At 38.3% G+C, this 24,778-nt stretch overlaps 1 protein-coding gene across 1 annotated transcript; it reads right to left on the reverse strand.

Annotated features, from left to right (window-relative positions):
* Positions 1–6,062: 6,062 nt before the first annotated feature.
* Positions 6,063–20,339, reverse strand: LOC134813171 (kielin/chordin-like protein). The gene is made up of 17 exons (XM_063820859.1): positions 20,216–20,339; positions 19,933–19,990; positions 19,408–19,776; positions 17,021–17,251; positions 16,337–16,852; positions 16,038–16,211; positions 15,155–15,325; positions 14,937–15,026; positions 14,698–14,796; positions 14,451–14,558; positions 14,130–14,231; positions 13,922–14,017; positions 11,341–11,628; positions 10,940–11,047; positions 6,913–7,008; positions 6,542–6,637; positions 6,063–6,289 (listed from the first exon to the last, which is right to left on the reverse strand). The coding sequence occupies exons 1-17, from the start codon at positions 20,249–20,251 to the stop codon at positions 6,063–6,065; spliced, it is 2,865 nt and encodes a 954-aa protein (XP_063676929.1). The 5' UTR covers positions 20,252–20,339.
* Positions 20,340–24,778: the final 4,439 nt, after the last annotated feature.

Here is a 24,778-nt window from a genome sequence, read left to right on the forward strand (position 1 = left end):
GTTTAGCCTTGAAAGTGACAACGAATATCCATGACTCATTTACTGAAATTAATTGTGCTGCATATTTGTGTTAAGAGTGAGGTTTAGGTCTCATGGAAGATCAGGAGGGGTCGAATTTCGTGAGAAGACATGTCGAATGGTTACATGCCGAACCCACACATGACCTTCATTTTGATTTTTCCATGATTGCTTATATAAGTTGTTTTTATCCGTCCACGTTATTCTGATTTCTGTTCTTTCCATACTGATAGCAGAATTTAAATGACGTCTAAGCTAAAAGCTTAGTCTAACTAATTCAGCAGCAGAATGTCTCTGAAGATCAGCAAGAAGGAGGTGAAGATAATCTCCACCAAGAATGAGCTGCTAGAGATGGTCCAGCTTCTCAATCACGGAAATCCAAGTCAGGTTGCAGTAAATGTAGATGGTGATGAACCTTCAAGGGACGGAACTGTGGTTCTGCTTGCTCTCAGTTGGAATAGCCATACGACTTATGTGGTCGATGTACAAGTAAGTTTACTTTATTAAAACAATAGGCATGGCATATAAGTTATATTAGTATGCAGAAATTATTACACTAGAATTAGTATCACAGTGCTGGCAAGCACGAGCGGTGTCTTTATTGGGGGTATACTATGTACCCCCTTTACTATTATACCCCCTTTACTATTATACCCCCTTTACTATTATACCCCCTTTACTATTATAACCCCTTTACACCCCCTTTGGTACACGTCGGAAGCCTCTTTCGTGCACGCGAAGCCTGCGGCAGGAGTTTTTCAGGCATTAAGACTCATCAGAAGTCGTTCAGCAGATTTATTTTTAGTTCAAAACATTCTAATTTGATGTCAAAGATGACAGGAATAAAAAATAGTTATGTTGAGATTTTTAAGAAATTTGCATAAAATACTCGCCAGCACTGTTATACGAAATTCGGTAAAAAACCCAAAATCGCCATATTCAGGTGCCTTAAAAACCATGTTAAAATTGAGTTAGAGATCTGAAATTTTTCAGGGCGTCTAGACGTTGACCAAATCGACTGTAAAAAAAGTTTCAAGTTTCAGGAGCATCGGAAAATGGGTTTTCTAGAACCCCTGTTTTACGACAGATTGTCGGGATATATATCTATCTATCTATCTACCTTACTCGGGAATATTATAGCGGGTTAATTTATGGCTGGGAAAATTAATGACCGGGAAAAATATGGCGGACTTTCCCAAAACCCGCCAAATTATCCCGGTCATGTATTTACCGGTGGCCGACCTTTCAAGTTTTTTTTCAGAGGTCAACAAATTTTCAACCGAAATTTCTGTTTTTGTTACTTGTTAAAGAAGTTATCAGTTATTTAGAATATATATTCGCATCTATCCACACTATATTTACATTACACGTACAACGTGATATCGTTATCAGTGCAGTGTGTACAACACCAACTACACCGATCGGTGTAGAATCAGGGTCAGTAGCTCAATTGGTAGAGCAAGAGACGCGAAATCTCGAGGTTCTGGGATCATTCCCCAGTTGTCCCTAGTTTTTCAGAATTAATCATCACATATAGACAGCATGAGAGTAGGCCTGGCCATCTCGAAGTGTTAAAGAAGTTATTTCAATTTACAGTTATTGATATTACTCAGAAATAGAAAAAAAAGACACGTCTATTTAAAGGAAAATAAATCTAAGCAATAATAAGTCAAATCTTCATTAAAGCGTATTCTCATTCTCATTATCCCTAATGTCCCCGCCATTATCATTATTGATATCTATATCCCCTGAGCTGCTGACCGTCAAATTCGAAGTTGTATTGTTGTCTTAACAAGACTTTCATTTTGTCCGCTAATGGGGCTACTGCTCTGAAGGTCAGCCGGAGCTTAATTTCCTGCCCACCGCTTGGTATTGGGGAACGTCTTGGCTTTGCATCTTCAACTGCTCCAGTAATCAATCCACCGTGGACCATGAAATAGTGGCACAGTTTACTCACTTCTAGCGGGATGTGGCCACAAGTTACTTAAACGGGAAAAACTCCCTCTTTCTTTAGTCTACACACTGAACACGAGAAGCGATCAATCTTTAGAGACATTATTATTATAATATATATTATATATTATTATTATTTTCGTTTTCTTCTATAACATATAAATTGTTTTCTTCTCTACGATTCACTGATTCATGGGCAAGAGAAGTGAGAATCACGGTCCACCCTGAAATCTGATTTCTATAACCAAATTGTGATTTTTATAACGAAATTATGGTAGCAACCGCCAATAAAGTTACAGCCCTCAATCCACTGCTTCAAAAGTCTTCTCTAGCACATATGAGACTTCAGGTAAAATATGATGATCACCACCCCCTTGGAACCCCATAATCTGAGTCGGCGGGTTTTTTTATGACTGGTAAAACTTTTGACCGTGAAAAATATGGCGGAATCTTCCAAAACCCACCACTTTATCCCGGTTATAATATTCCCGAGTAAGGTATATACATATATATATTCAGGGATAGACGCTTTGCCAGTCAATTATAGGCTATATTCAGGTGTCCGTAGATTCAGAAGCTTTAAAGATACAGCCATTTCGGACCACAGGTCTTGAAGATAATTGTTTAGACTTTAGTTTACATTATGTTAAAAAGTAATTCAACGTCATCATCACCACTTGATGACGTCATCAAGTTAACCATTTTTAAAACTTGATTTTTCACAAAGTAATCATTTTTCAAATCGATTTTACGCCATTAAGGAGTAATTTTATTCAAAATTTGAGGACATATTGAAGTTAGATAATTGTTTAAGCATTCTGAAAATCTACCGGAAAGTTTTTCTAGCTTGCTCCTTCATAAAGATATTCGCTTTTGAAGTTAGTGCTTTTTTAAAGAATAATTTTATAAAAACGCTAATTTTACGTTCTAGTATTCTCTGGTGTTGCACCATCCCTTGGGTTGTGGAGCTCAATTTTGCTTCCTAAAGGTCTAAATTGTGTCATAGGCTAGTTTTAAAATTGAAAATCGAAAAGTTGCACACGTGGGGCCACGCCCAAATTGATAGAAAATTGCTAAAATCACTGAAAATTGCTGTTTTCACCAATTTCCGTCAACTTTGGAGTGCCGTTGTGATTATAGTTCTTCTTGAAATACTTTGAAACTTTTCATGCTTATCAAACTATATATAAAACACCATCATGCAAAAATTTACGGTGATTCAATATTGGATGCGCACGCAACTTCCGCTCAAGGTTTGCACGTGCGAAAGGTTCAAATTATGCTCATTCGTGATTAATCAAAAAGAGATGATATTTGACCAAAACCCATAATCATGGGTAGAGTGGAGCGCTGCCAGTGTCTCTCTTTCCCAAACAAAAGGCAATGATATCAATTTGAATGACCGTTATCAAATGCAAAATGATACCGAGAATGAAATCGGTCGCTCGCTTTTCCCATTCATTTACAATTGAAATAGATTACATGTTATAAATCGAAACTTATTACAATTCGTAAGCCATGAATGAGTGGGAAAAGCGAGCGACTGATTTCATTCTCGGTATCATTTTGCATTTGATAACGGTCATTCAAATTGATATCATTGCCTTTTGTTTGGGAAAGAGAGACACTGGCAGCGCTCCACTCTACCCATGATTATGGGTTTTGGTCAAATTTGTTCATACGAAATATAAGTGTTTTGTTATGGCTATAAATCTTAGTTGTAGTGAACGCTGAACTTAGTCGTACTGAACGTACGTTCCAATCATTTTGTAGTGAACGTTTGTGAACGTTAGTGAACGTTAGTCAATATTTTGATAATTTTTCCGATAGTTTTTAACTTTAGATGGATACAATGAGATAAAACCATGTTGTCGGAATTAGACAGTAAATAAACAATAATGAATAAAAATAAGTCACTAGTATAGCAAATAGTAATGAAATTATTGCTTCTTAATTCGTGAATTGTTCATAAGACGCAAACTTGCGTTAACATAAATAAGGTCTCGCTGCTTGTCAACTGTGAGGCGGTTTCTTTTTTTGTTTATCACCCAGTCGTACAAGCTCCAATTCGTCTCACAGGTTGAGGCTGTTGCGACAGCGCTTTCATTGCAAAACTCTGTAGTTCGGGTACCTCGCAACCGAAGTTGCTCCACCAAGAGACTGGATCGTCAGAATCTTGGCTAAAACTTGAGGCAGCGTCAGTAGAGAATAAGCCTCTTTTTTCTCGGTAGAACGTGTACTGCGAAAGTATCTTCTTCTTTGTTGCGCCGTCACACCACGTGTCCATGACATCTAGAAACTCCTTCCAGACATCCTGATTCGTGTGCTGATCATATCCCTGATAAGCCGGGTGAACACTAAACCCTACTGAATATAGGGGGAATGGAGCTTGAGCCACATTTTGTTGGCAAGACTAACCATATCACTTTTATGGTTTCTATTGCGGAAAGCAAAATTTGTTAACTTTAAGGTGAACAGATAATATTTGTAATAAATTACACCGATGAAACCAACAGGAATCTTAAGTAAAGACTATTGTCTGAAAATCTAAGCAAGACTATTATCGGTTCGAGAATTGAGCATAAATAGTCGACTTCTATCCAGAAATGGGGGTCAAACACTAAATCTTTAGCGCACTCAAACAAATTCTTGTATGCATTACTTTTATTGCTAACACTCAGTAAGGGTTGGATCAATATAAGTCTTAATCAAAGTATCCTTGGAACCCGTCAGTCTCTCTAACATAATAAACTGGGTGGCAAACCGAGTTTCCCCTGGTTTTAGCAAATTGACATGAGAATAGGTTCTAAACGTTTTTAGAATCATGTCGTGATTCTTCACATTTGTAACTATTTTGTTACAATTCGACAATGTCTCCTTGGTCCAGCTCAACATGTAAATTTGCGGGAAACGATGGCCGGATGGCGTGTCGACGTGTTAATATTTTAAATCTGATTAACGTTCCTTATGTTCCGAACGTTAAAATCTTTTAGCGAACGCGTTCACAAACTATTTTAAGTGAACGTTCCGTACGTTCACTACAACTAAGCTATAAATATAATAGCCGGTGCAATTGTACTAATTTGCCGAACGTACTTCATCCTTTCCTTTCCCAGGTTCGGCTGTTTTTACCACATCAGTAGATACAAAGAAGTGTCAAACAAGCCTGAAGAAAATTCTAGAAGATGAAGCTGTACTGAAAATCTTTTTAGACCCAAGACCAGATTCTGATGCCCTATACCATCATTATGGGATTCATCTTAAAAACTGTGTCTGTCTTCAGTTGGCAGAAATAGCTGTAAGGCGGCAAGCCAGACCTACCTTACATGGGTATGTAAATGGGGGCAGAAAGATAATCTTAGCATACGGAGACTTGATTCAGTAGAGCTGCAGGAATATGTTGATATTGAGGGGAAGGGAAAGCAACTCATGTTCCAAAATCAAGGAGGTTCCTACGATAACTTAACCAGGCGGCCACTCAACACAGTAGTTGCACAATACAGTACTCTGGCAACTTCATACCTTGTGCCAGTGTATGTGAATCTTGAGAAAAAGCTGACCGAACCAGGAAAGAAGTGGGTGAGGGAGGAGTCGATAAAGAGGGTAGAAGAGTGCTTGCTTCCAAAATTCGGGGGACGTGGCAAGTTCAGGGCCTTAGCTCCCCCTCACTGGAAATAGACTGATTTGCATATTATCTGCATATTTTAAATATTATCTGTTTAAGGGCTTGCGACGTTTTGATATTATCACTGACAAGTAACATTTTGACTGTGTTGTTTTACATAAGGGAAGTGAAGCGGAAAGGGCATCTGATTGATTGTTGTTAAAGTCACTACCACTAAGCAGCAACATTCACTTCATTAAATCATATAATTAATGAGGTTGGCTTAGAAAATATTCAGTTACACCACAACCGGACGGGATTGTATATGTGCCATCACAGTGCTTAGAACTGATTACAGCCATTATTAATATTCCTTAACTGAACCTTATTTCGACTGTCGTACTGAAACCCCTTCGACTAGTTACAATTCCCCTTTATAAAATTGTATTTATACAATTTATTTATACAAAACATTTTTCAAATATCCTTATATGGATATTTGAAAAATGTTTTGTTCCTGTAACTTCCAAAGTTCCAACAGCAAGATGTTTTCTAAAACTCTGGTATACAATATCTTTAAAATTATCACAAACGTGAGAGTAAAGTTACCGTTGAGTCCACAGTAGCAAAAAGTACAAGCGTCTGGTTTCCACTCGTCACCAGGCTGGTATTCGATAGTTTTACCTCCGTCATACATCTCACACGGCTTCTGACCTGCATATGGGTGGAATTTATAATTTAATCTACATTTTTGATTAAAATTTGATTTGTTATTACATTAATGGTTAAAATATTGTAACTTTTTATTGAACACGAAGTTTTAGAAGAAGGCTAAAAGTATTTATTCTTATTACCATTACTGAACTAAATTCTTAAATTATTAATTGTAGCTGCATCTTGTCGTGATTATTGGATCAACTTCACAATGAATGATTAATATAAATGGTAATAGAATATGCTACTCACAGATGGGACAGCAGGCGTCTTCAGAATAGACAAATTCGCAACCTTCCTCGGGTTGCGCACAGTCCATGGCCATGCAAATCTTCTGTTTAGTGCCTCCTGAAGGGAAACCGGTCAGTATATTATAATAATTTCATTCCGGCAGTACACTAGTGCATCAACAAAAACATCAAAAAAGGTAAACAACCCTTACTAACACCAATTTTGAAAAACATCAACCGGTCAAGATAAATAGCAACAAACAGCCATAAAAAGTTTCTCCGCTTAATATCTGTAAATTTAAATTATCTTATGTCCACAGAACAATGATAGAACATTGAAAAGGCAATTATTTCATGGAAAAATATGTTGTTCTTAAAATGTGTATTGTATACCTTCTCCCTCGATACATTCGCAACTCATACAACGGTCTGGTTTCCAAGACTGTCCTATATCGTAGGTTTCTTTCCCAAGTGAGCACGGATCAGAACCTGCCATTAAGCTTGGTTAATCTAGCGGTAGGATTGCATATATTTGTAAAAATATGTACAACTATAATATGATAATACTATCTTACTATATATAAAGCGAGACGATATATATATATTTATTTATCCGCACCATTTTACTGACACCACGGCATCTACTTTAACACGGGTTTCCGCAAAAACCGTACAAGATATAAAACTGAAACTTTTTTAACTGATTCAAATGCTTTAATGGCCTTCAAATCAGCATGAAAAAATCGAAAATCGGCCAAGGAATAAGAATTTTAGTACCCAAAATTTGGACCCCCAAGTGGTGTCAAAAACGCGAATTAAATAGGTAATAGATGTGGATACTGGCGGGGAGGTGATAATTGTTTGTTTACATTAATAGTGAGCACATGTTAAGCAGGCTGAGGAGGTGATAATTGTTTGTTTACATTTTAGGTCGAGCACATGTTAAGCAGGCTGAGGAGGTGATACATATTTTGTATTATAGAAGGTTTGTAACACTTGTAACGCCTTCTTGTTACCCCCCTTTGAGGACCCCGAATTATTTTCTGAACGAAAGCTCAAAAATAACCGAGAAATCGACCTTCTTATTAACTCATTTTGATGACTGTTTCTGACCTAAAATTGCACGAAAAATCGATTTAGCTAGGTTTCAGAACCTATAAACACTTCCTTATCCCTCAAAATTGATGTTTTATAGTTAATACGACCAACAAGCAACATATATTTTGATCCTTCGGTTCTACTCATGACCTAGACAGTTAAGCTGAACCCGACAGATTGAGGCAATCCTCACCTTAACTGATCAAACTGGTACTAACACAATTTTCAGATATAAATGTTCTTTGCGATACGTTTATTGCAGCTTTGCAACTTGAGTGAAGACCAGAGTACGAAAACACACAGCAGGTAAGCAACTCACTTTTAGTGACTGTTCCTCACGAACATTCTGATCCTGTAACATATGAACAGGGAGATCGTCTCCTTAACAAATCGAACAGGTACTATCACAATTTCCAGAGCACAGCATGATAACAAACTCAAAAGAAACACAATGAAGGTAGGTTACCAACACCACAATATAACAATCATACTGACAACTGAATTAAATGTATTCTGACGACGGGCAGCCCTGATGTGCTCCGTGGTCCTCAACGAGCGACCACTTGTAATAGAGGTGTTATGTCATGTGACACCGATCCGTCCAATCACAAACAGGAAAAGTGAGCAGATCGATATCGTGTGTTTACTTTCCTTATCTTTATTTGACCCTCTGTTCACATTGTTATCTCTACCACATCTTGACTCGGCAAGGTCCGCGTGCAATATCTGCACCGCGGTAAACACGCCATGATTACGTCATGAACTTGAAATAGTGTGATTGTTGTACACTTATATAACCGTGCCCATCGCCCACGTACATTACAAACTGTTGGGGGGGGGGGGGGGGGGGGGGGTGGGGGCGGGGGATGGGGTTTAAGATAAACAACCGATCTTGATAGTGTGTTGGTCGCTCCTCCAACTGACTGTGATGCTTATCGTCCAGTCAGGAACAGAATAATAACATAATTTTTTAGTTATAGTATGTCTCGGCTGAACTGCGGAGATAAGTACAGTTTTCTGTAATATGTACAGTTTGCTGTAATATGTGGTCGCGATTATCAACTCAGTGGAATTCCAAATGATGAACTGTGCTTTAAGTTTACACCAACTGGAACCAAAGGAATATACCCATGAGTGCTCCCTAACTTAACTTGGACGGTAAGTGTTTGACAATAAAAACTAGGACACGAATTCTCTGACAAGAAATGTTAGCAGGTTTAAATAAAATATACCTGCAATTAGCAGGTTTAGATAAAATATACCTGCAATTAGCAGGTTTAAATAAAATATACCTGCAATTAGCAGGTTTAAATAAAATATACCTCCAACTGACTGTGGTGCTTATCGTCCAGTCAGGAACAGAATAATAACATAATTTTTTATTTATTCAAGTAGCACTGGTCATTTAAAAAAAATCGTTGTCGACCTCCCTTAAAAAAACAGGGTTCAAATTGACCAGTTGGGCGCACACGAATGCGATGTCGCTCAGATAAGGCAACATCTTCGCCACAACTTTGTTTCCCAAAATCTTGTACCGCTTCAGATAGCCAATAGAGCGTTCCACGTGGATGCGGGCGATGTGAAGTCGTGTCCTAGATTCTGTTTCCAAACACTTACTGTCTAAAGGTCTAAGTTAAGCAAAGGAGCACTCATGGATATATGCATTATTCCTTTGCTTCCAGTTGGTGTAAACTTAAAGCACAGTTCATCATTTGGAATCTCACTCAGTTCATAATCGCGACCTCATATTAGAGTAAATGTTTTTAATAATACTAATCTCCGCAATTGAACAATGAAACCGAAACATGCTATAACTAAAGAATGTTAATGTTCCGTTCATGACTGGACGGTTAGCATCACAGTCAGTTGGAGGAGCGACCAACACACTATCAAGATCGGTTGTTTATCTTAAACCCCATCCCCCGCCCCCACCCCCCCCCCCCCCCCCCCCAACAGTTTGTAATGTACGTGGGCGATGGGCACGGTTATATAAGTGTACAACAATCACACTATTTCAAGTTCATGACGTAATCATGGCGTGTTTACCGCGGTGCAGATATTGCACGCGGACCTTGCCGAGTCAAGATGTGGTAGAGATAACAATGTGAACAGAGGGTCAAATAAAGATAAGGAAAGTAAACACACGATATCGATCTGCTCACTTTTCCTGTTTGTGATTGGACGGATCGGTGTCACATGACATAACACCTCTATTACAAGTGGTCGCTCGTTGAGGACCACGGAGCACATCAGGGCTGCCCGTCGTCAGAATACATTTAATTCAGTTGTCAGTATGATTGTTATATTGTGGTGTTGGTAACCTACCTTCATTGTGTTTCTTTTGAGTTTGTTATCATGCTGTGCTCTGGAAATTGTGATAGTACCTGTTCGATTTGTTAAGGAGACGATCTCCCTGTTCATATGTTACAGGATCAGAATGTTCGTGAGGAACAGTCACCAAAAGTGAGTTGCTTACCTGCTGTGTGTTTTCGTACTCTGGTCTTCACTCAAGTTGCAAAGCTGCAATAAACGTATCGCAAAGAACATTTATATCTGAAAATTGTGTTAGTACCAGTTTGATCAGTTAAGGTGAGGATTGCCTCAATCTGTCGGGTTCAGCTTAACTGTCTAGGTCATGAGTAGAACCGAAGGATCAAAATATATGTTGCTTGTTGGTCGTATTAACTATAAAACATCAATTTTGAGGGATAAGGAAGTGTTTATAGGTTCTGAAACCTAGCTAAATCGATTTTTCGTGCAATTTTAGGTCAGAAACAGTCATCAAAATGAGTTAATAAGAAGGTCGATTTCTCGGTTATTTTTGAGCTTTCGTTCAGAAAATAATTCGGGGTCCTCAAAGGGGGGTAACAAGAAGGCGTTACAAGTGTTACAAACCTTCTATAATACAAAATATGTATCACCTCCTCAGCCTGCTTAACATGTGCTCGACCTAAAATGTAAACAAACAATTATCACCTCCTCAGCCTGCTTAACATGTGCTCACTATTAATGTAAACAAACAATTATCACCTCCCCGCCAGTATCCACATCTATAATTATTTTTACTGGGAGACTTTAGGGTAGGATACTGATCCGGCCACCAAAGCGCCTTGACACCAGTCTTAAAGGTTTGACGGGTTTCTGCTAGTTATATAAAACTATTTAAACTATAAACCTGTACCTCCCTCTCTCTCATATACATATATTAATATATACTTGGCTAATATATTAAAGGCCGCATTTAGCTCTCTTCCAAGGTTTTACTTTCGATTTTCACAAGCTATACGAAATACAGTAAAGGTATTTTGAAGGTTTAACTCACAATACGGACAGCACGTTGTCTTATCGTCATAAATAAGTTCTGATTCTGGTCCACAAATTGGTATGTCACACATAATCTCCATACACTCGTTTCTGTAGCCAGTTTTCTCTGGGGATTTGGTTATTAAGGAAACTTGGTGTAAAACGTTGTACTAACTTTGGATATAATTTCGATATTTGACGCGTATCGATAATATTATTAGTTTTGCCGGCTTTAGCGATCGTCAATTATCAATATAAAAGTGTTATCGATCATAACAATATGTTTATAATTTATCAACTTCTCAATGTATGACTCAAAACACGCCCCATGACGTCACAGCTAATTTATCTATGAGCGTAAAGTAAAGCACTATGACGTCACATAGCTCCCAACCTAGAGTACACAAAACATCTACCTACCATCTCGGACACAGGTGCAAGTACGGCACGGAGTATCTTGCCACGGCTCGTTTTCCTTGTGGAAAATCAGCTCTCCATCCTCGACTGAGTAACAAGGTTTCAGACAAAGTGGGCAGCAATCTCCTTTCAGCTGTACTATTTCCCAGAGGCAACCGTCGGTGCTGGCACAATCCACTAATGAACAGTCGTCCTCGCATCTTGGACAACATTCTCCAGGCACATAATAGGGTTTACAGTTAGGTCCAGGAAGCATGCAACTCATCATGGCACACATCTGCTTCTTCTCTCCTGAAGAGAATTAGATTAAAGGGAGTAAGAGATTGCTCTTCTTATTACAAAACGTCAGTACACATATACTTTAGAATCTAAGTAAACTATAGGTAAAAATATAATATTAATCATAAGCTAAAATGTACTAATCTTTGTATTCTAAATGGGGAAAAAGAAGAAACATTGTCAGTCAGTCGAGAAAATTGTCAGTCAGGCTATATGGCAGCTTTGTAGATGTTGTGACTATGCTAGTAGTGGTCCCAGGCTTGCGACTGGAATTGCGGTGTTAAATCGATTTAATGGTACCAACGATCCACCTCCCACTTGTTGTTTGGTACTTAGCATTAATAGTGTTAGCTGTAGCCATTTATAGCAAGAATCTTAAAACATAAGGGGATGACAAGGAAAAGAGGAAGGAAAAAGAATAACGGGACAAACAATTAATTAAAGTATTTATAGGAGCATTAGATATTGTAATTACGTTGTCATATTTCCTCAGACAACGTTTAATGCCTTTAATCAGTCTATCACGGCTATATCCTCTATCAATTAGAATTTTGAATATTTTGTGAAGATGGGAGGTAAAGATATCCAATCTAGTGCAAACATTACCATATCTAAGAACTTGACTTGAAAAAACGTTGTAGCCAACCTCGGTTGGGATGTTACTGTGAGGAAATGTAAGGGATACAACATGAAAATTAAAATCATCAGTTTTGTTATACACTGATATTTCTAGTCCTTCTGTGGAAATATTAATATTTAAATCAAGGTAGTTAATGATTTTATTATTGGAACCAGCTCGCTCCATCTCCAATGAATTAGGATAAATATCTTTAATCAATTTATGAAAGTAAAGGTAGTTAATAATAGATAAATCGTCAACATATCGTTTATTATTGGATAATATCTTTGCTAATCCCATTTTCTTTTCCTGAAGTAAACGTTTCATATAATTAAATTCCTTTTTGCCAACAGTGAGATCAGCTATAGGGGAACTTGAATTTCCACCCATAGGAATACCCTTGGTTTGTATGAATACAATCCCACCGAAGACGACATAAGTGTTATAAATAATAAATTTAACAGCCTCTTTTAGGTCATCTTGACTAAAGCAGGCATGACAATCATAGGTTTTATTGGAAAAGAAACATGTATTACTGTCTCTTTTAGAAATACAAATATATCTATTACGGTCTGAAAATATTAAATCAACAACTTCATTAATCATATTCTCTACTTCAATCAAGTCTAATCTGGTATAAAGAGTAGTAAAATCATATACTTGTATATTATAAACATCGCTATTTTTGATAGCTTCAAGGAATTCACTTGAGGAATCTATGCTCCAAAAAAAAAAAATGTTTATACCGCTGTTGTTGTAGATTGCCTCGCAGTATTTCTTGAAGTATTTCCTCAAAAGTTTCAGACAACAGTTAACTTGGACGTTAAGTTGTTTCGTAACGCAAAAACGGGCACCTGCAATGAACCTCGCCTTGTAAGGGTTCTTATGAAGCTTAGGGTTCCAGAAGATGCGTGCTAGTCGCAAGTTTTTATCTTCAACTTGTACATTAAATCTCTCCTTTAGACTCTCAGATATTTTATTGACATAATGAGTCTCGTCTTCGCTACAGGGTTTATATGTATCATTACCTATACATTCTAGAGTATTAGGATCAAAACCCATTTCATTGACAAGAGTTTTTACATAAAACTTTTTACAAATAAATGAAAAATTACCAGAAGCTTTGTCGATACTACAAATAATGTATTTACTTTTCAGCATTTTAAGACTTCTTTTAACATCATCTTTTTCCAGTGTGTTTTCTTTTATTTCAAATGTTTCAGGAAAGTTTTTCTTGTAATATTCAATACGATTGGAAACTATTGATAACACTTTTTCCTTCCAATCGCTGAACTTTACTTCTTTTTGACAGTACTTTCTACTTTTTGATTTTATAAATTTATCGACAGCTTCGGTAACTGACATATATATCTCATCTGGAGATTTAAATGTGGGAATTCTGTATTTACAACCGTAGGAAAGTACTTCCCTAAGTTCAACATTATCAACAATATCTAAATTACCAGTAACTACATGTCCATGAGGAGGATAATTGAAAGGGGAGGAGTGACAAACAAATAATTATACGTCCAAGCGGCACTTATCAATGATAAGTTATCATCGTTCAAACATTGCTAGGGATCATTGAACCCATGATAACCACATATGGATATTAAATCATAAAACTAAATACTAGGCTCAAGGTGAGGATCTCCTAACAGAACAACGTCTCTTGAAACCACTAACCATCTTCCTCATAACATTGGCAAGAGGTACAGTCGTCCGGTTTCCAGGAGTCACCGATCTCGTATCCTGTTCCTCTGTGTGTACACTCGTCAGCACCTATTTTTATCAGGGTTACACACTGATTTATTTTAACCAACGACTGAATCTTCCACACTAAAAGCAGAATTGCTGAAAATATTTTGAACCCGATCTTTATTTCTAAACTTACAAGAAGGACAACAAGCATCTTTACTCCATTTGAGTTCTCCTGTCTCACAAATGGGGATGTCACAGTAGATCTTAGCACACATCTGCTCCATCTTACCGTCGCCTGAGTGCATGTTTTGGTATTAAGGGCGCATTTTGTTGACGGATAAACCTTTTTAAAACTGAGAACAGTCTGAGATTTGATTGATGGAATTTCGACATAAGACATGCGGAACGATATGTTAATCACAGTTTACTGGGCGGTGCTCAGCCTGTCATTCCGCCGAATCTTCAATCTGTTCATGAACAGAAAAGCCTGAGGTCCCCAGGTTAATCACAGTACCTGTTTCAACACAGTGGCAAGTTGTGCATGGGTCTGGGCTCCACTCGTCTCCTGCTTCATATAATTTAATTTCTCCCTCACTTGTTTTGACACTGCACGGATCAGCACCTGATCGGTTAAACTTGATGAAAATTTGGTCACATGTTTGGTAATCGGTGCGATTAGGCGCCTTAGTCAATACTTAAATGTAGTCATATACAGGATCAATGTATTATTGTTAAATTACTTAGAAATCACAGGAACTCACATATAGGGCAACACTGGTCCTTTGGATAGATGACCTCTGTTTCACAGATCGGGAATGCGCATTTAACAGAGGCACACATTTCAATCTTCTCGCCTGTTTCTGAAGATTTAATTAAACTTGTTGTTATTGCCTTTAATCTCAGAGTGAAAAATAGATAGCAATAATTTGTTTTGAAACTGGTCAAATCTTTGGTGAAAATATCAGATAGAAATTAATTCCTAACAGTGAACGTCCATTACCTTCATTCAGCATACAAGAGCAAAAAGTACATGGGTCTGTATTCCACTCATCTCCCACATCATACACGTTTCCATCGTGTTCACATTGACCTATAATTGACTTTTATAGTGAAATGAAGCCTATTGTTCACACAAAACAGTTTCCCTAAAAATGATGAAGTTCAGGGTGATTGCCTCATCTTTTTCAATTAAACTATAAAAAAGAATTGTTTCCAAACCTTTAGCAGGGCACCGGTCCTTAGGTATACACTGTCCCTCGTGCAGGAAGGGACTGGACCGAGGACATTGACACTTCTCCACACATTCCTTGGTGCACATTGGCCGGGGGTCGTCACATGTAATAGTACAGCTCATACCGCAGGTGTTCCACACTGTCCCTCCTTCGCATTCTGAATATTAGTGTTCTGGTTAAATGTTCAGGTTCGTTGGAACAAGATGAGCCAGACACAATGTTGACGTGAGAGAAGTCATTAGTCAGGATATTTGACTCCTATTATCTTATTATCATTTCAACCCTGTGTTAATTCTGAATACATTCCACCACAGGGACAAAAGGATTTCGCGATTATTTTGGCAAAAATTCGCGATACCGCGATTTTTAACAGACTATACATTAAACTATACATAAAATTTGTCGCAAATAATGGGAAAAAATCGCGATTCCGTACATGCCGCGATTTCCTTTTGTCCCTGTTCCACCATGTCTGTGAACACGTTTTGATATCGGATCTCAAACGTCCATACTACATAATTAATCGGGAGCTGAGGTTCGTAAAAAGGACCGTAAAAGGACTGATGAATAAATTTACTTTACAGATATTGGATCCCTGAACCCGACTTATGATTAGAAACCAAATACCTTTAAAAGTTTAAAACTAAATAAATCGTCATATATTAAGTTTTCCACTATAATTTTAGGACCTGGTTAGGCACCATTCGAGTATCATATATTTCATTTAGCTAGGAATCGAATAGGCTTCCAAGTTCTTATTCGTATCCGCTCACTTTTTAACACACGAGCAGAATATATAGCACCATCCCAACTTAATTCTACAATCTTGGAGAAACCATCTTTTAAACTAAACCTCTAAAGTTATTTACCTGGCGTCTCAGGGCACTCGTTGGCTGGCATACACTCCCCATTGTGAAGAATAGGAGTATTTGGAGGACATGTACACTTAGCCACGCACTCGAACGTGCAGAATGGGTCGGGTTCAGCACATGTTGGGGTGCACTTGCTCGCACACTCCTCAAATACCATTCCTCCTTTGCACTCTGAAATAGGAAGGTTTTAATAGACTGACTATGATCATGATGTGGGATTCATCGACAAAATGAAGAACAATAACATTTCTAAGGATGAGTTTAGCTGATTAAAACGTGTAGAAAAATTAACGAACCAGGTTCAGGTATCTCCGGGCACTTCTCCTCCGTAGTACAAACACGTTGATGGAATATAGGTAGTTCCTTGGGGCACTCACACCTCGGTACACACTGCTCTGTACACATTGGATTGGGATCCCTACAAGATGGAGTACAAGCACTCCCACACTCGTTGAACACCAGGTTGCTCTTACACTGACTTGAGTCACATTGGCTCACTGCCACGCACTCTCCCTCCTTCCAGATAGGTTTGTCAGCAGGACACTGACACCTGGGCACACAGTTCTTGGTGCAGACCGGATCAGGGTCGTTGCAAGTCTTCAGACAAGCCAGCCCACATTCGCTCCATTCCTGGCCACCACTACAAGTTTCTTTACTTGCGCTGCACTCTTCGACGACTTCCTCGCCGTCGAAGAAGTTAGCGAAACAGCCTCCACAGTAGTAGGGCTTACAGGTTGCTTCCGAGTTTGAGGAGCATTCGTGTTGTTCACAGGGCTTGACGGGACACTTAGGTATCCAATCCTTGCACTCCTCTGGCGAAGAGAGGTGTAAAACATGATACATTTAATTTTAAAACATTTTTGATCTGGTTATTAATCTAGAGTTATTTCAACGATTTTTATTAAATTTCATGTATGGAAAATGGTTGTCGCATCAGGTTCAATATCATTCCATAAACCTGCTTAAAAAGATTGACTTACCAGGTTCCTCTGGACAAGAAGATTCAGGAATGCAAACACGGTTATGAAGGACAGGAGCATCTTTAGGACACTCACATCTTCCTACACAGACAGCAGGACAGTCGAGATCATTCTCCTTTTTCCCACTCTCAGCTATAGAGAACGCTTCAGTGTCTTCCTTATGACTACAAGTGCGCCAAGGTCGGACACATGCACTGCCACAATCATTGTATTCAAGGTTACTCTTGCACTCTGGTAGAATTTTGATATTAATGTTGGAGCGGAACATCTTCCGAAATGTCCAAGAACAGCCCTTGGGACATTTGAACTTATGACAATATGGCCAGTTAAAAGGATTAAACGGGTTAAACGATTCAAAAATCAAATTACAATTGAAATGTCTAACCCAATTAAAAAAATAAATTTACCCAAAGTCAAAAAGTATATATCTATACTATAATTTAAACTTGACGAAATTTCCCCGGCAACGGGGACATAGAAGAAAAAACACCGAAAATCGACCTCAAAATGACCCTCTGGTGAAATCAAACCCAGCTCGCAAATGGAGTTGAAACCTCGCCATTTTTAGCAGGGTTGTAGAAAAAGGATAGGAATAGGCTATAGCATTCTTAGAATTTTGATTTAGGCTTTAGATTTTTTATAATTAACGTCGGAAGTGAGGTTAAATAATCGTTAGAATAATGGCGTTATTTTAGCAAAGGTTTACTGCGCTGTTGCGTAGCAACGTTAAAGTGCACGTGCGCGAGCAAGAACATCTTAACTACGCGCGTTGTTATGCTGTATGCTACGTCATAATTTCAAAACTAGCTCACATTTACGCTCACGCTATGACTTATATTCATAACTTTGGTTGTGATTGGTATTTTTTGATGCGGTAAAAAGCATCGTTTTGGGAATCCGAATACTAACAACGCTGTCGCCATTGTTAGATAAATTCCATTATGTCTACAGTATAACAGAGCTATATGATGAAGAGAAATTAAAACATAACTGATTTTTAAAATTTCCTCGAACAAAGCTTTCTACTAGCGGGTTTCTAGTACATTATACAAGAGAGTTAGTTTAACTTTACAATAATATTAATAATTTTGGCCCAGTAATCGGTGGGGGGGGACAATGGATGTTTTTTTGTGAAACTTGATTTCGAGATAGCAATTGACCAACAAACTAGGACCAGTGACCGAACTTTTGAGGGGTCCCGGACCCCAACCGCCAAACGGTGCCCGCGGGGCAGCCACGCCCATATTTGTTCCAAATTAGGCCCAATTTAGCCAAATACCCTGAACATGCCCAAAACCCAGATTTTAGGTGCTCTACTTGTAGCTAGTGGTCTCTTGAACTCGTATATGAAATTTCATCAAGATTGGAGAAAAAATGACTGAGTTATGGGCCAAAAACCATATGCCCATATTTGGGCATACGCACCAAATTTGGTAGATTTCGTCCCATAAATTGGGCAAATATCAATATTTTTCAATGAAACTTACTTTATAAGAAAGGTAAGCCTAAACTATACATATTCTCTGTAAGTTATAGCTTTATATCTGTTTAAATGTGGATACTAAGGCGAAAAAACCACAAAAAATGAACTAAATTGCCTGTATCTTGGTTCGCGATATTCGCGGAATTGATCTCATTAAAATTGTAATAACTCAATCAGTTTTCAAAATTTTTGCATGAAATTTTCGGAATCGACTCGAAATCGCATTTCCACCTTATTTTGAGAACAGATTTTTGATTTAGGCCTCCAAAAACAATTGGCGGCCAAATTCCAATATTTTCCCGGACAAATTCAGAATTTGGCCGCCAAATTTTTTTTGAGGTTTTTTCGCCTTAGTATCCACATTTAAACAGATATAAAGCTATAACTTACAGAGAATATGTAGTTTAGGCTTACCTTTCTTATAAAGTAAGTTTCATTCAAAAATATTGATATTTGCCCAATTTATGGGACGAAATCTACCAAATTTGGTGTGTATGCCCAAATATGGGCATATGGTTTTTGGCCCATAACTCAGTTTTGTCCAATCTTGATGAAATTTCATATACGAGTTCAAGAGACCACTAGCTACAAGTAGAGCACCTAAAATCTGGGTTTTGGGTATGTTCAGGGTATTTGGCTTAATTGGGCCTAATTTGGACCAAATATGGGCGTGGCTGCCCCGCAGGCACCGTTTGGCGGTTGGGGTCCGGGACCCCTCAAAAGTTCGGTCACTGGTTTTAGTTTGTTGGTCAACTGCTATCTCGAAATCAAGTTTCACAAAAAAATATCCATTGTCCCCCCCCCCCCCCCCCCCCCCCCCCCCCCCCTTAAAATTAAGCTTCACTAACTATTAAATAAAGCTTAAAATTAGATAAGACAGTAAAAAGGATGGGGCTTCAAATACCTTTTGCAGGAGGAGGAGGAGGTTCCAGGCACATTTCCTCAGTAATACATTTTCCATCTCTCCAAATAGGTTTGGTTGGGGGACACTCGCACTTAGCCTCGCAAACCTCCGTGCAAAGAGGATTAGGAGCATCACAGGACTTGGTACAAGGACTACCACACTTATTCCACTTCTGTCCTCCTTCACATCGTTGGTTAGGCTGGTGGGAGCACTCTTCAATAACATTGCCACTGGAGTCCACAAAACGAGTGTAACATCCCCCGCAGTAGCTGGCTACACATTTCGCGTCGGGATATCCGGGACACTCGGCGCTTACTTGGCATGGGTCAACGATACAGTTCACTATGTTCGAGCATTCTTGTGAATTTTCTTGTCGGTAGAAGAAGTTGTTTATTAGAAAGTAATATAGTAATATTGATACCTGAACTCAATTTAAAACATTGGAAGTATGAAAGGGTTCAAAATCAAACAAGGAAACTAAAGAACTGGGTAATCACTGACAGAAATAGTTTATTGTTTCCTCACCTATTATAGGTTTGGGCCTAGCGGCATCTTCACTCTGACAGAGCCCCAGCAATAGGACCTGAGATAAAATAATTGTAGACAGAATTCAAATCTGTGGCATAATTTTTAGAACTTGCACCTCTGTTTGATTTTCACAATTTGCTTTGAAGCTAAACTTGGCTAGTTGGCTGAACAATATGTTACTGCTTGCCACAAAATCAGGGCTGGCAAAATTAAATTCTATACAGCTATCAGCAGTTTACAGGAAATTATACGAATATTGAATCTGAAGAAAGGAACTTACCCCGAGAATCAAACCACTCACTCTGCCTAACGTCATAAGATCAACACTTGTTCAACAGAAACTGTGATAAAACACCAATCAGAAATAATATCGAGTACAAATCTACGACACGTAATATGTTATAAGTATATATTTATAATATTAATATTATTATCACCATAAAATATAATATGCATGCTTAAATGTTCCCGCCCTAATTTCCTTCATCACTGTCGACGGAAAGCCGGGAACATTTTATTTTTTGTGCCCTGGATCAATTTCGAATTAAGGGCACAGAAACCAACATTTTCCCGCCATTTCCTTCAAAGTTCCGCTTTAGGAAAAGAAATATACTTTAATTCATAACGTCATGTTTCAAGTCACGTACAGACAAATTATTGGGCAACTGTAGAGCGCACTTGAGCCCTCGAAAACGAAACATTTGAAAGTTAATCAAGCTTTGGATAAAAAGATACTAACATATGAGTGCAAAATAGTTTATATCTGCCTAATTAACTGAAAAGCAAAAGTGACGATGCGATCGCGAAAAGGCAAAAGAAAAGTAACGTTTATGAACGTTCTCACTTTAAGCAAGCACGAGTTTGTAATTGTATGTGATCGGCTGTGAGTGTGATACGTTTCATAAAACATTGCACGTCTGCAATCGTGACACGATGCTTGATTTTTCTGATCTGTTATAAAAACTAGTTTAGGAGTTGTCATTGTGAGATGAATTTGGAAAGCCGTGTTTTCATACTAATCGATCAATCTGAACAGAGTGGTATTAGTTTATCAATGTATTTGAATTAGCAACTAATTAATTGTTGGATGTCAGAAAGTTGTTCTTCGTTGATATGATACCTAATCAAGAATAACGATTATCGATGAATGATCTCATAGTCGTCTGAACGGTCGTGTTGTGGGTCAAAACAAAATATGTACATGTAACAAAATAGCGTCTTTTAAATAGCGAAAATAAAAACACGGACTACTAAAGGACGGCATGAGCATTAAACCAGCTAAAAGAATTAAACAACTGTCCTGTAAAATCAGGTCCTAGTTACAGTAGGGACCTTACAGTCTGACGGAGATTGAGTTATCACAACATCAGGATTCAGGCATTAGCCATATAGGAATCCTAAGTCCTTGGAAATTTATACGGCAGAGTATTTGTACGATATCTTAATCGTATGATGTGTGACGTACAACTAACAGGTACCAGGTAGCTCAGTGTTATGTACACAATGATCTACTCAATTTGTCGAACGTTGGGCCTGTTATATATCTACAAATTTCTTCAATAGAATCGGATATCGCAACAAAGGAAATGCAATAATGTAGATCTAGAGTTTGGAATGCTTGAATAAAAAGGAAGTTAAATTCATTAAAAATTAAACATTTTCGATGACATCAGTCGAACAGCAACCAAGAAAATGTTTGCTCTGGTATGTCAAATGTTGTCAAAGCAACGGTCTCTATCCACAAAATTTAAAATATAACACTGTTGTCAAAGGCGGAACTTAAACTGATTTAAGTAATGAAATATAATAAATTGGATCATTCTTAAACTCAGTTATAAAGCTTTAACATCATTATCATATTGCTAGCCTATCATGTAAACAGGTCCCCATATGCTGTATAAAAAATATACAGTACGTGATGACTTATTTAATCAGTTGCGTGATCGAATCTTTGCTCTCGACACTACTTTTGAGCCCGTGATGCTATCTCTTCATTCAGTTTATCCAGCATTACCATAACAACATATCTCATCGTTCATCTTTAATACTTTAATATAATTAGAAAGTAGGCAAATTCAAAGATCAGTAAATACCGCAATTCTGCGGGCCAGGAAACGAGCGTGTGTCTCTGTCAGACAGAGTTAACTGAGCTCAGAAGCCAGATGGACACTCTGCTGCAAACTATAGAAGTCAAACAAGGAACTCTACTGCAGCTGACTGAGATGAAAGATGAAATAAATTTAATGAAAGTGCGAATTGCTGAAATCCCAGAACTTGTGCAAGCTGCTCTTAGGGCCAAAAGGGTCCAGAAAACCATTATTGACAATAAACACACCTATGGTAAAAGAGCCCACCACGGGACCGCGAAAATTCAGTAGTGGAAATGGCCTTTGGGTTGTAATAAACTCAGATAAAATTGACGTATCAGATCACGTCGAGGTTGTAACAGACCAAGAGTTCATCCTCAGATCTCCACCTAAACCTATATACCGGGTACTATATATTTTGGAGAATTTTGAGGCTCACAGTCACAACGTCTCGTCCCATGGGTAAAGTTGTAAGCTGAGTATGCGTTTGAATCTCCTTACTTCGTATGGTGAAACGTCGAAAGGTTTGCTGTAGCCTTTTGTGACGAGCGTTTGCCCACCGGGGATCCAAAAAATAAAGCTGTTAGTCTTCATGATCATTGATCAACCTGAACCTATGGTGACAATGTTTTACGTGAAATGTAAAAATCAGGAGTAATATAAAAAGTGTATTTTTAGACTAAAGTGCTAGCTCATACTCATAGTTTAAAAATACAGGGTGGGCCAAAAGTTTGCTCTATCCAGAGCCCTTGCGCTTGCAGTAGCGCGCGCCCGCCCCACGGTGCTGTGAATGGCGAAAGCACATGGTTAGGTGAAGCCAAAAGTCAGTGGGCATGTGTAAGTGTTGGCCTTAATACTTTAATACTTCCGCCGTGTTTTATATTTGAGAGCTGTTGCTTTCCAGATCACAAATGGCAAACTGTACTTCTGGTTCAAGGATTCCGTCATCAAAATTTGAAAATTCGAATATTTTAGACCACGCCCATAAGTTTAACGGGTGATCAGTGATACTCGTAAAATATCTGTTCCATATATTGGGACCGTCCAACTCGGCGCGCGTCCTGGTATACTACAACCATAAGTATAAGAGTAGTATAACTATAAGAGTATAGATTAACGTTTGTCGTTTAGCCATCTCAGAATTAACGGGTGATACTCGTAAAATATCTGTTCCATATATTGGACCGTCGACGAGTCCAACTCGGCGCGCGTCCTGGTAGGTTGTAAACCTACAATCTCAGAATCAATCGTGCCGTAATATATGGCTAAAAAATCATAGGGTCTTGAAAATTTTATAATTGTTCAGCGGGTCGATTGACTGAACACGTTTGCACTAATATTTAATTTTACCAGTAGTTTATTTGTCATTATGGTATGTACCGCGATGATAATACAATTAAGATAACAACTAGGTAAACCGTAAGTCAAATTCAAAACACACCGCACACCGTACACTCCAATCAGTATTATCAGCAGTTAGCAGCAGTTGGCAGCAGTCAGCAACAGTTAGCAGCAGTTAGCATGGCAGCAATGAGCAGCAGTGAGCAGCAGTTAGCAGCAGTGAGTAGCAGTGAGCAGCAGTGAGCAGCTTGCTCTAACCAGAACCCTCTCGCTTGCAGTACACAGTAGCGCGCGACCGCCGAAGGCGTATACACATGGCTATATATTGTAGGTTTACAACCTACCAGGACGCGCGCCGAGTTGGACTCTTCGACGGTCCAATATATGGAACAGATATTTTACGAGTATCACCCGTTAATTAAGGGGAGATACACCAAAAACGTTTTTGCTCCGAACATCGATTTTATTTTATATTATGGTTAAATAGACAAAAAAATAAGATTGCACACCTTTAAAATTTTTTAAAAATATTCCCTCATCGAGAAAAAAAAATTTTCTTTTTCGAAAATTTTTAAAATTTGGAGAAGTCTGTCACTGTAATACCAATAGTTCGGCTATTTTAAAAGTGTTTTGGCTGATTTTTTACTGAACATTACTTACACTCCGTACAAGACAACCCTATAAAGGATTATATAATTGAACAATAAATGACCAAGTTACAGACCGAACAAGGTGGACAAAGAAAAATTGGGATTTTGGCCTACCACCAAAGTTGTACATTTTACCACTCGCCCAGGTCATCAGATATCGCCTCAAAAATTCTTGTGAGTGTAGTTGATGATCATGGAAAGCTTTTTGGAACAGGATTTCTCTCAATTCTGAGTTTTAAGGTATGAAATGTGGCCTCAAACGACTTAGTAAAATTCATCGTAAAAAAGGGTCAAAAATGGCAGACGAATCTTTTAGTACCAAATAGGTGATTTTAGAAGACAAATTGTCTTGAATAATTTTCTAGCTCGAACACAAGGGTCCCCCCTTGTATAAATTTTGTACAAATTGTACACATTTTTTTACAAATTTTGTGTCTTTAACTGTTATAAATTTGGTACTAAAAGATTCGTCTTGGCTATGATCTGTCGCTGTGAGAAGCCTCATTGAGTGCGATTCAATAACATTGGATCGTATGCAGCTCTCTCAGGGCACCTAATTTTACTAATCTGCCTCAGAGGCGGCTCGTGGGAGCTGGCTGACAGATTTGTTTGGGTGTCCTATTATAGTGAAGCAACGGACTGGGGGGAGTGGGGATCGGAGGGCTTAGGGGCCGCCCCAAGCTCCTCTCCCCTACCCCTAATCTCACCGATGACTGCATACAATACCATTACCATAGCAGAGAGTTGATTAATTAATTAAAATAT

Source organism: Bolinopsis microptera, chromosome 3, assembly GCF_026151205.1.
Source record: "Bolinopsis microptera isolate Bmic1 chromosome 3, MBARI_Bmic_1.0, whole genome shotgun sequence".
Lineage (NCBI taxonomy): Eukaryota > Metazoa > Ctenophora > Tentaculata > Lobata > Bolinopsidae > Bolinopsis > Bolinopsis microptera.